This window comes from Phyllobates terribilis, unplaced genomic scaffold (assembly GCF_046119375.1).
Source record: "Phyllobates terribilis strain yellow unplaced genomic scaffold, ASM4611937v1 Scaffold_11__3_contigs__length_659146591, whole genome shotgun sequence".
Lineage (NCBI taxonomy): Eukaryota > Metazoa > Chordata > Amphibia > Anura > Dendrobatidae > Phyllobates > Phyllobates terribilis.
The window spans coordinates 84,797,041-84,816,094 of NW_027362771.1; the positions used below are offsets into that span (position 1 = coordinate 84,797,041).

At 44.3% G+C, this 19,054-nt stretch overlaps 1 protein-coding gene across 1 annotated transcript in view; it reads right to left on the reverse strand.

Moving 5' to 3' along the window:
* Positions 1 to 19,054, reverse strand: part of STK10 (serine/threonine kinase 10) — a 126,519-nt gene that overhangs the window by 95,548 nt on the left and 11,917 nt on the right. Inside the window, exon 2 of the mRNA XM_073651314.1 lies at positions 10,924 to 11,088. Coding sequence (XP_073507415.1) covers positions 10,924 to 11,088 — 165 coding nt within the window. The remainder of the gene's footprint in view (positions 1 to 10,923; positions 11,089 to 19,054) is intronic.

Here is a 19,054-nt window from a genome sequence, read left to right on the forward strand (position 1 = left end):
TTGGTTTCTAATAACCCACCACGACAGCACACAGGAGGACGTAACCCCACCCTAATAGGGACAGGAAATACGACGAGGTTTAAATAGCCCCTCCCATATCCTTCCTCCAGTGTTATTACAAAGGACCACAAGAGTATAGATGCTTCAAATTAATTTTTAATTCTACTGATCAAGCTGTCGTAGAAACAATAAGTGAGGGGGAGGGAATTACCCGTGCTGTTGTGGTGGGTTATTAGAAACCGAATTACCGGTAAGTCTAATTCTATTTTCTCTAATAACCCCCCACGACAGCACACAGAAGGTATACCAAAGATATACTAGAGGGGGACAATAGCCTGAAGGACCTTCCTTCCGAAGGCTAAATCTCCAACAGACATTAGGTCTAGTCTGTAGTGTTTGGAGAAAGTATGAATTGAGGACAATGTGGCAGCTCTGCAAATCTGTTCGATGGATGCGCTGGCTTTTTCAGCCCAGGAGACAGATATCGCCCTTGTAGAATGGGCCTTGAGCTTTGCTGGAGGAGGTAGATCCTGGATCTGGTAAGCCTCCGTAATCGCCCTCTTAATCCAGTTGGCTATTGTGCATTTTGCTGCTTTCTTTCCTCTGTTTGGACCTTGTGTATGGACAAATAGGTTCTTGTCTTTCCTTCCTTCTTCTGTTTCCTGAAGATAGTGCAGTACTATTCTCCGAACGTCCAGAGTGTTGAATTCCATCTCTTTGTCTTTTGGGTTGTCACAAAAAGATGGAAGGATTATCACCTGAAATCTGTGGAAATTTGAGACCACCTTAGGTAGAAATGAAGGGTCAAGTTGGAAAATTAGACGATCTTCAAGGATTCTCAGGTAGGGTTCGTTGATCGAAAGGGCCTGTAGTTCACACACTCTTCTGGCTGTAGTTATTGCCACCAGGAAAGCCATTTTCCAGGTCAGCCTGTCCAGTCTTATGGTTGATAAGGGCTTAAAGGGTGGAAGGGTTAACCCTTTCAGAACAATGTTAAGGTCCCAGGGGGGAACCAGGTCTGTTACTCTAGGGTGGATGCGGGTGGCTGCTGTCAAATCTTTTCACCCACTGATGTTCCGCTAGTCTTTGATCGAAGTAAGAATTTAACGCCGCTACCCGGACCTTAAGAGTACTAGGTCTGAGACCTTTGTCCAGGCCTTCTTGTAAAAAGTCTAGAATCTGAGCCACATCAGCCCTATGAGGGTCTGGGTGAGTGGGTGCATACCACTTTAAGAAGGTTTTCCAGATCTTATGGTAAATGGTTTTCGTTACAGGTTTCCTGCTCTTCTGGAGAGTTTTGGTGACTTTCTCTGAGAGGCCTCTGGTCTTTAATATCAGGAATTCAGAAGCCAGGCAGTTAGGTGTAGTCTCTCGGGATCCGGATGGTGAATCGGTCCCTGGAGAAGGAGATCCTTGATGGGAGGAAGGATTAGAGAGCTCTCCACACTCAGACTGGTTAATGTTCCGAACCAACTCCTTTTTGGCCAGCGAGGGGCCACTAGGATTACTCTGGTCCCTTCGGTCCTTATCTTCTGTAAGGTTTTTGAAAGGATAGGTAGTGGGGGAAAGGCATATGCTAGTTTGAACTCCCATTTGTAAGCGAATGTGTCCACGCCCAGGCAAGGGCCGTTTGGATCCAGGGAGAAATATTGAGGTACTTTCGCGTTCTGGTGTCCAGCGAAGAGATCTACCTCTGGATTGCCCCATCTCTCGACTAACATCTGGAAGACGTCTGGGTTTAGGCTCCACTCTCCTGGATGAATCTTTGTTCTGCTTAAGAAGTCGGCCTGGATATTGACTGAACCTTTGATATGAAGAGCCGACAAGGATAGAAGAGGTTCGCCGACCCAGGAGAATATTGTTGCTGAGATTGCTTTTAAGCTTTCGTATATTGTGCCCCCTTGATGACGAAGGTGGGCTACCGTGGTGATATGGTCTGAAAATATCTGAATGTGAGATTTCTGGACGAGAGGCTCTGCTGCTCTGAGGACTTCCTCTACGGCCTTTAGTTCTCTAAAATTCGAGGAGCGTTGGCTCACCTCTTTGGTCCATATACCCTGGAATAGCTCTTGGGAAACCATGGCTCCCCATCCCTTTTCGCTGGCATCCACCTTTATGGTTACCAGCGGATTCTGGATCCATGGTACTCCTCTGTTCAGAATTTTTCCATTCAGCCACCAGAATAGAGAAGTCCTTACTCGTGGTGGTATAGGGATTCTCCTGTTCAGAGACCGTGGAGATCCGTACCAATTCGTAAGGATGTGGGTGTGTAATGTTCAGGTGTGCGCCTGAGCCCAGGCCACCATCTGAATACAGGAAGTCATAGACCCGAGGACCGACATGGCATGTCTTAATGATATTGATCTTCTGCTCCTCAGGACATTGATTTTTGCTTTTATCATCATGACCTGTTTTTGTTTGGGCAGGAATGACATCTGGCTGTGGGAATCCAATAGTACTCCTAGAAATGTTTTTGTCATGGAGCAAACCATCTCTGATTTTTCCTGGTTCACTAACCAGCCCAGAGAAGATAGGATCTAAGTGGTCAACTGTAGATGTTCTCGGATTTCTGGTACTGAGGGCCCGATTAATAACAGGTAATCGAGGTATGGTACTATTGAAAATGTTCTGACCCCTGATATAAGCCATGACTTCTGCCATGACTTCTGTAAATATTCGCGGGGCTGATGAAATTCCAAATGGGAGAACATTGAATTGATAGTGGACTATTTGATCCCCTTGAGCCACTGCGAATCTTAGGAACCTCCTGTGAAGTGAATGTATGGGGATGTGGTAATATGCATCCTGGAGGTCGATTGTGGCCATGATATGGTCCTGTCCTATCAGAGGGACCGTCGACCTGATGGATTCCATCTTGAATCGTTGGTGGTGGATATACTGATTCAGTGGCCTTAGATTGATTATAACTCTGTGTGAGCCATTTGGTTTTTTTTATTAGGAAGTGCCTGGAATAATGTCCTTTGCCTATCTCTCTTGTAAGAACCAGGGATATCACCCCTGAGGACAATAGGTCTGTAAGACCGGATATCAGGGTGGCCTGACGACTCTGAGAGGAGAGCGGTGTTAACCTTATCCTCTCTGGAGGATGAGGAGAAATTTATTTTTACTCCGAACTCGAGAACACTCAGGACCCATGGGTCTGAGCAGATTTCTTTCCACTGAGGGAGAAAATTCGAGATGAGGCCCCCCGACTGTCCTGACGTCATTGTCTGTTCTGACGTTGCTTTTGGGAGAGAAAAAGATTTTTGCCTCCTCTACCTTTTGGGTAGCTCCATCGTCCTGTTTTGCCTTTACCCCTATATTGAGGGGTCTGCTCTTGGGAGGGACGAAAAGGCCTCTTCCTCACATTCCTAGGCTCTGGGAGGGCCTTCTTGTCTGAGGCCTTCTCTAGATCATCATCTAAGGCTGGCCCGAACATGTATTTCTCCTTAAAGGGGATGGAACACAACTTCATTTTTGATGCCACGTCGGCATTCCAGGATTTCAGCCGTAGGGCCCCTCTTACAGAGTTTGATAGCCCAGATGCTCTTGCCGCCACTCGCATGGATTCTGCAGAGGAGTCTGCTAAAAACCCCATAGCCTTCTGTAGAAGTGGTAGGGATGCCAAGATGTCTTCTCTGGGGGTGCCTGAAACTAGGTGTTCCTCCAGTTGATCTAGCCAAAGAGCCATTGATCGAGCTACGCCCGTAGAGACTGCATTGGCGCTTAATAGTGTTGCCGAGGTCTCCCAGGATTTTCTGAGTAGTCCCTCCATTTTGCGTTCCAAGGGGTCTTTTAATTGAGAGGAATCTTCAAAGGGCAGTGTGGTTTTCTTTGCTACTCGTGCAATTTGGATATCCACTCTTGGGACTTCAGACCAGCATTCTGCCGTCTCATTGTCCACAGGAAATCTATCCCTCAACTCTGTAGGGGTATTTAATCTCTTTTCTGGAGATTCCCACTCCTCTAAGACTAAGTCCCTAATACTCTGGTGTATAGGGAACACCAATTTTTTCCTGGAACATAGCCCCCCAAACATCTGATCCTGTACTGTTTGGGGCACTTTTTCTTCCTTGACCTCCATAGTTTTCCTTACTGCCATGAGGAGTTCCTCCAAACTATCTGATGGAAAATAATAGCTCTCTCGTTGGGAGTTATCAAAGGTTGGACTTAGTTCACCTTCCTCTGGAAGATCTTCCGAGATATACATCTCCTCTGGAGAGTCTTCCTCCCCTCCCTCTGGCGGGCTAATCTTTCTCTTTTTGGCTGCTGAGGGAGTAGATGTAGAACCCTGACTAGGTGAGGGCGTAGGGAGAGTGACCGAGGCTAAGGAGGATTTGATCTCCTGGCGTACAATCCCCTTTATCTCCTCCATTAAGGAAGGTTGTTCCTGCCTGATCATCTTCTCTGTACAGTCCTTGCATAGGGGATTTCTATGGGAGAACAATAGTTTTTTTGTACATATGGGACATCTGTTTGACGGTTTAACTTTTTCTCCAGATGCAGGTTCCTTGTCCCCCTACAAGAGAGGGGAGCTATAATCACCATTTCCTGCATCTGGGAGATGGATTACCAGTGCCATACTTACTGGGACCAGACCGGCGCTGGGCTCTACAGATACAGAGCGAGAAGCTTCAACAGACATGGTTTTGTCCTACCTGTAGATGTCTTCCTGTCCAGTGCTCCTTTTATGGGCGACCGGACCAGAGCCTTCCTCTGTTTAGAGTGCTCCTCCCCCGGTGTCCAGGTGAAGATTTCTTATCACCGGAAGCATTCCGCTCTTCTTCCCCCATAGTTTTTTGATGCGGTTCACAGTGGAATGCAACTGCCGGAAGTGACATCATCCACCGCCTGGCGTCCGACGTCACTTCCGGCGCTGCGGCGTGCGCTTCACATCCGGGAGCCGGCATCACCAGCGCATCCAGAGGAGGAGAGGAGGAGGAGATGGACCGGAGAGCTCAGAGAGGCCTCCGGTCAGAAGATCCTGCAGACCTTGCCCGAGAGCGCAGACTGCAGGAGGGGGTCCCGAATCCGGAGGAGACGGGAGTAGCGCCCTGAGGAGGAGAGGTAAAGACCGCTCGATCCTCCGCTGCCCGGCTAGTAGGTTCCCCCAGTGCCTATCACCGGCCCAGCACACCGGGGATGACCTCTTCATCCCTGATAGGGACAGGAAATAACACTGGAGGGAGGATGTGGGAGGGGCTATTTAAACCGCTTCGCATTTCCTGTCCCTATTGGGTGGGGGGTTACATCCTCCTGTGTGCTGTCGTGGGGGGTTATTAGAGAAAAAAAAAATAATACTCTGTACAGATAACCCCTGTAACAAAGATATGCTAACGAGTAGGTAAAAGGTGAATGGCCCTGATGTAGACGGTCTTCAGCCCAAACCGTGTTTCTGAAATTGTGACACTGTAAAAGTAATATTACCATGCCTTTGACGCGCCCCCTGGGCCGTGGGGTACTCGCTGCCGGGCCGGTCATTGCTAGGGGAGATGTCACAGTGGCGGTGACCCAGGGCGGTCAGTAAAAAGGGGATATTTACAGGGGAATTAAAGTTCTTATATACAGTTCGTGACGCCACCTGTGGTATGCGGCTAAAGGGAGCCGCCGCTGCGGAGCAGGTCTTCTGGAGCTGATGTTAGTGCAGCAGGGTTGGTTCAGCTCTCCACAGGTAGAGTTTAGCTCCAGGGCAGTTTAGACGTTGCTGTTATGGTGTAGTGCAGAGGATGGTGCAGTTAATCAGTCCACAACTTAATGGCGGTTTCCTCTTATCTTTACTTGCGGTGGTTAGGCAGACCGGAGCATAATAGCTGGTAGTAGAGGTCCGGGCGGCCTGGAAGCAAGTTGGGGGATCCACCTAGCCAGGTGGAGTTGTAGGCCTTCCCTTTGCGCTACCTCTTTGGCCCTGCTGCGTATAGCTATGCTGCGGCCCTCGTCCCTGAGTAAAACGTCTTTTTCCTCACCCGTAAGGCAGGCAGCTCGGGCCTTCCTGGAGTGTCGCTCCCACGTGGCGGTGCTGGGCCCTATCGTGCGGTTGAGCCTCCGGGCGTCTGATGGGGCCAGGAGACCTGCAGTCTCCTGCCCTCCGGTTTCTGCTGCTGGGCCTTTGGTGCCCCACAACCTCGGACTCCGGTGTCCGGTTCTTCTGCGCTTCCCTCTGGGGTGAACTGCCGTGCAGCTCCACTCCCTCATCGACATCCTGACTTCAACTCCTGTCTGTTCTCCTCACATTAACTAACCCCGCCTCCAGATCCCAGTTGCTAAGGGGAGGAGCTTCCCTTACTGGTCTGGAGCCAGGAAGTGTTGCATGCTGGCAAAACCTAATTAGGGGACCCCTTCCTTGCTTCCAGGCATGGCATCACCCCCTTGTGAGGGAGGCAATGCCACTGTGGCAACCGGACTCCTGGGGTGCCACACCTTTATTGTCATAATCCATGTTCGTAACAATTCCCTGATATATTTGTGATCAGAGAATCTCTTCTTTGGTTTGAAGCACCAAGATTTTCTGCCTTAGGAAACCACCGAAATGTAACAGACCAAAATTATGCAGATGTCATGTTTGTGTTTGGTGTGTTTAGGTAATAAGTAAAAGTATGTTTGGAAACATGGAGGTCAAATCATTTCACTAGGAACCTCCTACGGGAAGATTTGACCTAAAGCGGTTGTCCACTACTGGGACAATCCCTTCGCAATTGGCATGTTTGCCCTCAGTAAAATAATTCACTTATACTCACCTTCGGTGTCGGTGATGGTGATCCCTGTGGCCAGTTAGCGCTGGCTTCTCTCCCTGCCTGTGGACAAATCACATACATCCAGAGAAACTGAGAACTGTAAGGAGTGAATCAGTCGCTGATTGGCTGCAGGGATCGCGTGACAATGTCACATGATCCTTGGGAGAGCCATGCTGACACCGGAGGCAAACATACAGATGGAGAAGGGGTTGTCCCAGTAGTGGACAACCCCTTTAAACTAGAATTTTGTCCTGCAACATTCTTTCCTTCCTTTTAAATAATCCTCCTCACTATCGGGCAAGAGAGGATGGTTAAGTTGACTGGTAGGTGCCCTTTCTTTGTATACTGATGATATTACGCCAATCAGCAGACGGGAAAGTCTGTATCACGCATATAATGGAGGGGTCCCCAGTGCTGCAAACAATAACTAAGTATTCACGAGAAAGGCTGAAGGAAAACCTAAGTACAAAGCTAGAATCAGAGTCTCACTACAGATCGAGAAGCATAGGCCTGGTGACAGATTCCTTTTCACTTTAGTTCAGCTTCCTTGTACAATTAAAGCAAAGAATGCAGTATAACAAGCATCTGTAAAAAACTACTGAAGTGGCTCACGTATTCCTGAAAAGGTAACAGCACAAACATAACTGCATACATGTAACCAGGTACAGAAAAGACCATGAAAATTCAATGCACTCTGCTATTCCAGGCATTATCACCGACATTCATTACCACCACCTCAGGCATCGCTGGGAGCAAGCAACTTATACATGTCCCAACGCACTATGCCACTGGTATGTGAGTGGGACATGAGAACCCCCATCCTCACATCACCTGCATGAGAGCCACCCACAAGGTAAACAATAGTATGGCTGTAGACAAGCAGAAAGACCCGAAACTGCTGAAGACTGAAGTAGGCTGAACAATGCACAATGAATATACTGCAGCCAAGAAGAATACTCACAATAGACGCCGCAGATCAATAAGAATATTTCTGGCACCTTAGAAGGGGAGTTTCCGTAATAAATAGCTTAATTGTTACTGCAAATGTTAGAAAGTGAAGGGGAATTCCCACAATCATTAGATGGGGGCCCCACGCGCGCCCCGCTCCTCTTCACTGCAGAACTGAGCAGTTTAAGTAGAGAGGCTGTCAATCATGCATTCTCTCTCTCCCTAAAGGTGTGTGGGACTGATTGAGACAGGCAAGTACACTATTCAACTGTCTCTGTAAGGCTATGTTCACACGTTGTGTTTTGCAGCAGATTTTTATGCAAATTTTCAGCTGCGTTTTGCAGTACCAGCAAAGTCTATGAGAAACCAGAACTCTGTTCACACATGTTGCTTTTCGTTTGCTGCATATTTTCTGCCTTGCTTGCGTTTTTTCTGGAAAATACAGCATGTCACTTCTTTCAGCGTTTTTGCAGCGTTTTTGATGGCAATCTAGAATGCGATTTTTTTTGTCACAGAACTTAATGTACATGGGCTAAATAAAGACAGAAGGGGAGTGAAAAAAAAGCTGCAAAACCGCATTAAAAAAAACCCGCAGGAAACCTGCATTTTAGACACAGCTGTTTTCCTGCCAGAGGATAGTTGTCAGCAGATTTGCAGCAGATTTAGATGCACGTGTGTGAACATAGCCTAAGACCAGTAGACATGAAACAGAGGCAGGTCAGTTCACCAAGTCTCCATCCTATCAATTGTGGATAGTTGTGGGACAGTTCCGTTAATTACATTTGGAAAGATTTATGAACACTAGAATGGGGTAGATGCAAACAGCAAGCAATCAGATTTCCCTTTCTATTTTACAAAATGCCTAATAAAAAAAATACTCTACTTTTGACTTGGTGGCAGGTCCCCTTTAAAAACGTACGAATATAGCAAAGCAATGTCGGACAGTCTATTGGGAACAGAGAGTCCCAATGGTTCTTTATTACAGGCATTCCCGGTACTATTGTGAAGTTTATCCTAAAGCATTGTCATACCCTTTAAAAGTAGTGTTTCTATGGCAGAATACCTCTATCATAGCATGTGATAGAATAATAATCTTTATTTTTATATAGCGCTAACATATTCCGCAGCGCTTTACATACATTATCGTCGCTGTCCCCATCGGGGCTCACAATCTAGATTCCCTATCAGTATGTCTTTGAAGTATAGAATATGCCATGATTGATTATTTCCTTCCAGGCTTCAGTATGACTACAGTACAGTGCGGGTCAATAATGATCAGTCTCATATCTACGACAGGTTTCATAATATTCACTTATGTAGCAGGAGGCCGACCTTCAGTAAACTTAACAGTCACTGACTAAATATGCACAAGTGCAGCCGGCGTGCCACATGTCGCACAGTCACTTCCATGCTAGCGCACTTCTAATGGCTCCAGCATCCTATAGAACAACAGCCCTAGCATACATTTACTGGCGAATCACACTGCGGCTCCCGGTGTCCGCCATTGGGGGCGTTACATCTATGAAGTCAGCACCGCAGCCAATGCCAGACACCGGGAGCAATGGGGACACTCACTGGCTGACCCGAGTAGGGCGAGTACAGTGTGGTTTGTTTCCTTATAATATCCTGCACCTGGAAATTAACTTTTAATGAAAGGGAACAACCCCTTTAAATCAAATGATAGGGCTATTGTACAGTTTCCTCTTATGACACAGGGGTTAATTACATTTTTCAAAAAGGAGGCAGTCATGTCCTAAATCTATGCAAACGTGACATGAAGGGCACAAAAGTTGTTAACCTCGTTAGCATTTGGATTTTTGTGTCACTGTATGGCATTGTCATCTGCGCTCCACGTCACAGGTATTTTGGTATCTGTTGTACCCCTTCACGCCGCAGCAAATTGTTGTTTGCTTTTTCATCCCTTCTTCCCAGACCTATAACTTATTTTTCTGTCCACATGGCCATTTGATGGTTTGTTTTTTGCGGGACGAGTTGTACTTTTAAATGTCACCATTCATTTTACCGCATCGTGTACTGGAAAGTGCGGCAAAATTGTGAAAAACACCACAATTTTGACATGTTTTTTTGGGAATTGTTTATACGGTGTACATTGTGATAAAATGACCTTGCAATATGATTCCCCTCATCAATACGATTATGGCGATACCAAACGTCCAATTTATTAAATTATTTTATAGGGGAATAAAAATCAGAAGTTTGCAAAAAAAAATTGGGGGATTATATCGCCATTTTCCCATACCTGTAACATTTTTATTTTGGGCCCATTGAGCTGAGTGATGGCTTATTTTTTTGCAAGACAAGACTATGTTTTTATTAGTACCATTCTGGGATAGATGTTACTTTTTGATCACTTGCTTGTTACAGCCTTTTTTGGGAATTGCGGTGACCAAAACAAAAGTAATTTTGTCACTCTTTCATTTTTTCCATTTACGGTCTTTACCGATCGTGTTAATTGTTGTTATATTTTGATAGATCGGACTTGTCTGAACGCGGTGATACCAGATAGGTGCATTTTTTAAAAATCTTTAATTTTCAGTGGGGGAAAGGTTGGCGATTTGAACTTTTAATTTATTTTTTTGTTTTAAACTTTTTTTTTTCCTAAATTTTTACTGTTGCTAGCCCCCTTAGGGGACTTGAAGATGCGATCGCTCGCGCTATATATAGTGTTGCGACAGCCACATTCACACGTTCACTATTTGGTCAGTATTTTAAATCAGTATTCATAAGCAAAAACCAGGTGAGGAACAATCAGAGGAAAAGTATAATAGAAACACGTCATCACTTCTGTATTTATCACCCACTCCTGGTTTTGGCTTACACATACTGATGTAAAATACTGACCAAATACTGATTGTGTGAATGAGGCAGGGGTTGGGAAGCCACTTACATGTACAGTAACTCTGTTACAGGCATGAAGACAAATCACCCAATAAAATGATTGGTGAAGTTAGTTACCATTTTTGATAAAATTATTACTTTCCATTATGGACAAAAAAAAAAAAAGACCGTAGTTACTCTTTAATGGAAACATCACAAATGAAAAGCTCATGATCAATACATTTAATGGATACCATATGTCTCCCATAAGCAACACTATGAAAAAACTGTGTACTGTCCAGTATACTTTAAAAAGCAAGACGTGAAAGAGGCCAACACCATTGTGCTGAACATGCATCAGCAGTTAAATGTAATACAGTAGAACACAGTATGCTTTATTACTCACCCAGAGCTTGTTTTCAAAATAATAAGCACCGAGTAGCTTCACAATGTTGGGGTGATTGCAGGTCGCCAGAATTTCTATTTCAACCATATAGTCCTCCAACTCCTCTTCACTCTTTGTGTCAATAACTTTGGCCGCAGCCAAGATGCCAGTTTCTTTGTTTTTAGCCTAAAAAGAAATCAGAAAAATTAATAAAAGGTGTCAAAAACAAATGAATAAGAATAAAATAGTTGTCCACTTGAAAACAAATATTATATATCTTTTAAACTTGTACAATTAAGAAAAGTGCCGCAAGAACTCGAGATATCAACAATGGTCGTGGCAGCCCTGCGGGGGAAAGGGGCCCAGGCGAGCCCTGCTGGGGAAAGGGGCCCGGCGAGCCCTGCGGGGGAAAGGGGCCCGGCTGGAATTAGCCAGTCAGCCAATCCCCTCCATACACAAAACTGATGATATGCACAGGAGCTGTGGAACTGCAGAGTCCCGAGAACAGTGCCGATATTTTGACATGACACCTTTCCTAAATCAATATTAGTAAGCTGCATATATTTACATTTCAATCATATTCAAAGATTTTTTTTTCCCAAGCGGGCAAACCCTTTAAATGTCTAAATTTATTGTATGTATTTCTTTTAAGTCGACACTTCAAAAGACGCGTATGAAACAGAAGAAAATTACAGAGCAGACATCACTATAAAAATTATGCCTTAATAGGACTGGCAGCTCACTACAAAGTGTGAAATGAAACTATACTTTAAATAACCAGCACATGAAAATTATTCCTCAGGTTTTTATCTGCATAGTCTTTTTAACATTTTAGTCTACGGTAAATGCCTAATTTTGTGTGTAAAGAAAAAAAACATAATTTTGCGCCAAAACTTTGAAATTGTGACCCACACTTACTTAAATCGATCTAAACAAATATAGTCTAAATAATAAGCTAGTCATTTATGCAAAATATTTAAAAAAGGAAACATGCTTATTAATTTGGCGTTTGTTATTAGAAGGTGTATATTTGCCCTGAAAAGGGGTTTCTTAAAGGAGTTAGCCACTTTATCTTTAGTTTAAAGGGAAACTGTGATGTTAAAAAAAAACAAAAACACTGTTTACCTGCAGATATGGGGTTATTCTGCAGGTTAACAGCATTCTAAAAATATGCAGCCACTGCATTGAGCCTGACTACTGGGAGGAAATGTACTTTATTTCTCACGGTAGCCTCTGGCTTTCAGTCATAGAGGAGCACCTTCAGTCACCGCTCAGTACACAGTCAGTGGCGGCTGTAACCACACCCCAGCACTGATTGACAGCTGGAACTACACTGATACATTGCTGAGCCGGCTGTCAGTCAGTGCTTTCAGCCTCCGCTCACTATGCACTGAGCAGTGACTGAAGCCGCTCCTCTATGACTGAAAGCCGGAGGCTGACAGGAGGAATAAGGTTAATTTCTTCTTGGCGGCCAGGCTCTCAGTGCGGTGGCCGCTATTAACATGCAGATCAGGGCCGGCTCTTGGTTTTTGTGGGCCCCGGGCGAAAGAGTCTCAGTGGGCCCCTTTAACACATACCACGATTCATGATGCACAGATACCGCAGAGAAATATATATATATATAGTACAATGCCAAAGATTTACATTACATGAGCGATAACTATTGTAAATTCTACAGTAGCTCAGAAACCGGCGAATCGATCCACACAGAATACTGGCCCCCATATAACGCTCCATACAGGATACTGGCCCCCATATAACGCTCCATACAGGATACTGGCCCCCATATAACGCTCCATACAGAATATTGGCCCCCATATAACGCGCCATACAGAATATTGGCCCCCATATAACGTGCCATGCAGGCTGTGCCCCCACATAATGCTCCATGCAGGCTGTTCCCCCCCACATAATGCCTCATGCAGGATGTCACCCCCCCTTATAATGCCCCATGCAGGATGTCACACACCCCCGCCCTTATAATGCCCCATGCAGGATGTCACAGGATGTACAATGGCGAAGATTTCACTTCTTACATTACATGAGCGATATCTATTGTAAATTCTACAATAGCTCAGAAACCGGCGAATCGCTCCACACAGTATACTGGCCCTCATAAAATGCTCCATACAAGATACTGGCCCCCATATAAAGCTCCATGCAGGCTGTTCCCCCCCCCCCATATAATGCCCCATGCAGGGTGTCACCCCCCCTAATAATGCCCCATGCAGGATGTCACCTCCCCCTCTTTTAATGCCCCATGCAAGATGTCACACCACGCCTCCCTTATAATGCCCCATGCAGGATGTCACACACACCCCCTCCCCCTTATAATGCCCCATGCAGGATGTCACACCACGCCTCCCTTATAATGCCCCATGCAGGATGTCACACACACCCCCTCCCCCTTATAATGCCCCATGCAGGATGTCACACACACCCCCCCTCCTCCTTATAATGCCCCATGCAGGATGTCACACACACACCCCCCCTCCTCCATATAATGCCCCATGCAGGATGTCACATCCCCCTCTTTTAATGCCCCATGCAGGATGTCACAATCCTCCCCTTTTAATGCCCCATGCAGGATGTCACACCACGCCTCCCTTATAATGCCCCATGCAGGATGTCACACACACCCCCTCCCCCTTATAATGCCCCATGCAGGATGTCACACCACACCTCCCTTATAATGCCCCATGCAGGATGTCACCCCCCCTAATAATGCCCCATGCAGGATGTCACCTCCCCCTCTTTTAATGCCCCATGCGGGATGTCACAATCCTCCCCTTTTAATGCCCCATGCAGGATGTCACACACACCCCCTCCCCCTTATAATGCCCCATGCAGGATGTCACACACACCCCCCTCCTCCTTATAATGCCCCATGCAGGATGTCACATCCCCCCTCCCTTATAATGCCCCATGCAGGATGTCATTCCCCCCCATATAATGCCCCATGCCTCTATACAATAAAATAAAAAACTCACCTCACTTCTCACCTGCTGCTCCGGACTCCAGCATCACCAGCGTCTTCCCGCTCTGCGCTGTGACGGTTCAGGAGAGAGCGCGGTGGAAAGACGTCACCGCGCCCTTTGACCTGAGACGTCACAGTGCAGCAGCCGCGGAAGCGACAGGACCTGCTGCCGAGGCACGGGGAGAGGCAAGTATTGTGCTGGGGCCCTGAGCAAGCGGGGGGAGAGCGGGTGCTGACACCGCACCGCTCACGGGTCCCATAGCACGGCGGGGTGCGCCTGCTCAGGGCCCCAGCACTTGCCCGGGTGATGACACCGGCCCTAATGCAGATTAACCCCATATCTGCAGATTAATAGCGTTTTGGCACACGACAGGTTCCCTTTAACAATAATTTAAGGGCACTTACTAATATATACAAGTATTACAGATTCTCCTCCTGTACTTGTTAGTGCAGCTTTTCCTCACAGACTGCACTGCTCTCCATTGGAGAGCTGTCTGAGGAAGACCGCACCAACAATCAAGAGGAGGAGAACCTGAAATACTTACATATCAGTATGTGTCAAAAAATCATGTACCAACAAACGTGAAAAAAAAAAAAAAAGAACCGCCCAAGCAATAAAATAGTGCAAAAAAGTAGAGACCAAGCACATTTGTTAAAGACCAGGCCCAATTTTCCTAGCACTTTAGTTGCAAATTTCAGAGCAAATTAAATGTTGTAGTTTCCCATTTTTCTTGGTGGAGTAACTGAATAAATGTAATAATTTTATAGCAAACCTTAGAGAATCCAGGATAGTAGATACGCAGCTGGGGTAACATTTACATTGAAACATAGGATTATAAACCAGGTAATATAAAGTATAATTAAAAATATAAAGCCACGCTTATTTTCGAAAGCAAATATTTATTAATGCTACTCAAACATCAACCATGAAGGCCCAACACCCTGTTAATGGAAAGCACCCATGTCTACCCAACCACTGAACCATCCAGGAAGGGAACATGTGCAGCTCAGCTTCAAATACAGTATGAGAACCTAAGTTAAGATGCTAAATACAGAATGAAAGCACCTTATAATTAAAACAAAAGATTAAAAGAAATCTTCCTGGACATGATCCAACGAAATACTCATTTAAAAACACTTGCAGATTTTCACGCACTACTATGACTGTACATATTAATCAGCTCGCTTACAATCGCGGGGTGTGCCTGCAAGTACATACATGTGACAATTAATAGAAGGTTTGAACTTTGCATCCATGGGTAATAGTAGGTCTGTATAGTCAATCCCAGCTCCCAATGGCAAAATCATTCATGCAGAAATGTTTCAATGGTTGATTCACTAAATAATTACAAGGGGGGGGTCTGAATGTCTTTCTTAAAAATATATTACAGGTTATGGATACAGGGAACTAGTCTGATTGCCATATGTGGAGTCAGTAAGGAATTTTTCCCCTAATATGGAGCAATTAGTGTCAGCCCTATGGGGTTTTTGCACTTCTATAGATCATACGTGTCAAACTCTGGCCCTCAAGGTGATTATATTTGGTCCGCGACACCAAATGGAAGACCGTGTGGGGCCCATTAGTCTGTATGGAAGACGGTGTGGGGCCCATTAGTCTGTATGGAGGACCATATGAGGCCACTATAATGCGTGGAGGGCTGTATGGGGGAATCACAGTTGGAGCAGAATACTGTGTTGAGGTCACCATAATTTGCTGGGGAGTTGAATGGGGAGTAGGGTCTTCATACAGTGCATGTGAAGTAATTCACTCTGGGGTTATTATACTATTTTTGGGGGGCACTTTTGTTGGCATCATACTTTATGGAGGCAATGAAAAGGCAATCTAGTGGTTTCAATAGGAGGAAAATTATTTTGTAAGGGCTGCAAAGTTTGAGATATGCGCTTCTGTGACCCCACCAAATATTAAGGTTTTTATTTGGGGGGGGGGGGGGGCGTTATCCAATTAGAACTTCTGCTATGTCACGCCATGAATTCTTTGTGCACTCCAACCCACGAGGAAATAACCAATGCCACCGATCATGTGGTCTGTTTCTTTAGAGTTACTGATTAAGTTCGTTTCCATACTGGATGATAAGGAAAAATGTTCTCAATTATACACACTTTCTTTTAAAAATATCAAAGTTGGCCCGTGACTTTGTCAAAGTTTTTCATTTTGCCCCTCTGTGTATTTGCGTTTGACATCCCTGCTCTAGATCAACATGTTAGGCTATAGGTTGAACTCTATGGATTTATTTCTACTTTTAACATTAAAACTATGAAGCCTCTGACTATTCAGATGGAGGTGAGAATTTAAATGTCCACCTCTCTTCTTGTCTGGTGTGGGTCTACAGAATACAATAGACTAATCAGTTTGTTCAAATATGGTTGTAGAGGGTGATATGGTGCCCGGAGGTTGAGGGACCCTACTGAGTTGCAAGAACCTTCTACTCTAGCACTATGTGGATTATCCATGCCTTTAAATATTGCTACTTGGGACTGCTGTTTCAGTTTCTTGTGTAGGGTCACATCTCATTTTGCTATAAGAGCCTATGAAGTCTAGTTCAGCCACTGAATTTGTATTTTTGCAAATCCCAAACCTGGTAAATTGTTCCTGTAAAGATAATTTGACAGCAGGTTTTTGTTTTGTAAACTGAAAGAAGCACAACGTAGGGGCAGAGAGCCTGATTCCATGAATGTGCCACATGCTAAGCAGCGGGCTGTAGTTTAAATAAAACACTGATTGTATCAGCATATTATCATTGCAGGACTAGGTGTGACGTGCCTGGAAGTCCAGCTAATCTGTAAATCCGCCTCCACCACTGATTGGCAATTTGCTGACAACGTATTAATAAGATATCCATGATTTTTGGCTTAAAAGGGGTATTCCCATCTCCAAGATCCTATTCCAATATATAGTAGGTGCAATAATAATATTAGTAAATGATATCTGCTTTTCTCTCCCGTAGAACCTTTAACATTGAATAATAATTTACACATGAATGATGTACCTGTCACCAAATTTCATAATACAAAATTGCACACATTATCCAATAAATCCCATGGGCAAGATGAGGCTGGTGTACTTACATTGAAAATCCATGTAAGAATGAGAAACATTCAAAGGATTAGTCAATCAGTAAAATGAGCACTGAAAACATTTTTCAAGCTGTTGTTCTAAAGTATTCTAATTTACTGAGATAATGACTCTTGTGTTTTTCATTGGCTGTAAGCCATAATCATCAACATTAACAGAAATAAACACTTGAAATAGATCACTCTGTTTGTAATGACTCTATATAATATATGAGTTTCACTTTTTGTATTGAAGAACTGAAATAAATTAACTTTTTGATGATATTCTAATTTTGTGAGAAGCACTTATACATCTGTATATAGCAGTGTATTTATTCGTCCCCATATTCTAGAAAGAAAATAAAAGATTTTTTCTTGCCATAAAATTACTAAAAAATAATGAAAAACAATTACAACAATTTCATTTTTAAAAGCCAATAATCACAAATCAGCAACCACCACTAACATACATATAATTTATATTTATAATTATAACTACCGGCACAACGTAGTGATCAGATCATTTACAGTGATTGGTAAATGGTAACAATAATATTTTTTTCTCTAAAAAAAAAAAAAAACGCTGAGGCAGTGTTCACATGTAGCGTAAATGCTGCGTTTTTTCAGCCTGTGCGCGCACCACAACACAATAACAATCTTCTCTGATTATTGCATGTTTGCTGTGTTGGTTTTATGCGTTTTCCTACATATTTGATGCATATGTGAATCCGCGTTTAATACTACAGAAAAGCTTTGATTCTGCGTTTAAAAAGCACCAAAACTGCAGAATTCAGCAGCGTCTTTAGATGCACTGAGGGCGGAGATTTCATGGAATCACATCCACTTTTTTAGGACATTTAGGCTGCGTGTCCACTATGCGTTTTTCAAGCGTTTTTGCTGTGGAATTTCCGCAGCAAAAACGCTTAAACGCTTGGTAATACGTGCCCCATGGTCCCCAATGATAATCCACATGTGCTGTGCACATGCTGCGGAAATTTCCAATGCGGATTATCATTGTGGAAAAATAGGTAGCATGTCCATTATTTTTGCGGACGCGCAGCATAATTGACTTGCATTGAATCGCTTAATATCCGCATGACTACATGTGCACATGCGGATATTAAGTGATTCAATGTGCGGATGGTACCCGGGTCTGGAGAAGAGGAGACTCTCCTCCAGACACGGGTACCATAGAACCTGTAAAAAAAAGAATTTAAAATAAAAAATATACATTATACTCACCGTCTGATGGCCCCCGGTCTCCTGTACGGTGCGTCCTGGCTCCCCGACGGCTCGTGGTGGTGTAAAAGAACCTTCCATGACGTCATTTAGTCATGTGACAGGTCACGTGACCGCTGACGTCGGCGGTCGAGTGACCTGTCACATGACTAAATAACGTCATGGAAGGTTCTTTTACACCACCGCGAGCAGTACAAGAGACCGAAAGCACCGGAGAGAAGACCGGGGGCCATCAGAAGGTGAGTATAATGTTTTTTTTATTTTATTTAGCATTTTTATTCTTTTTTTAACTTTTAACTTGGTCACACTATATAAATCCATGCCGGTTGCATGGATTTATATTGTGTGACCAAGTTGTCAAGCACTTTTCCAAGTGATGCTAAAATCGCTTGATTACCCGCATGCAGAAATACATGCAAAAACTCTTGAGAAACGCTTCTACCTGGCAGGAAAAACGCATGTAAAATCCGCATGCTTTTTTTCCTGCCAGGGAGATGCAGAAAAAATCTGCAGCATTTCTGCATCGTGGGCACTTAACCTTAGGCCGTGTTCACATGTAGCATAAATGCTGTGTATTTTCTGCTGCTTTTTTTTCACAGAAATTCTGCTGTGTTCAACTGTGCAAGCAAAGTGGATGTGATTTCATGAAAACTGCGCCCCCTGTGGTCTAAAGACGCGGCTGATCTGTGCGGTTTTTCTCTAGAGGTTTCTATGTGGAGCCTATAAACATGCATGTAAAAACTGCAGATACATGTTTAAAGGGGTATTCCCATCTCCAAGATCCTATCCCAATATGTAGTAGGTGTAATAATAATAATAATATTAGCAAGTACCTCCAATTAGAAATCTGGTATATTTTTTTGA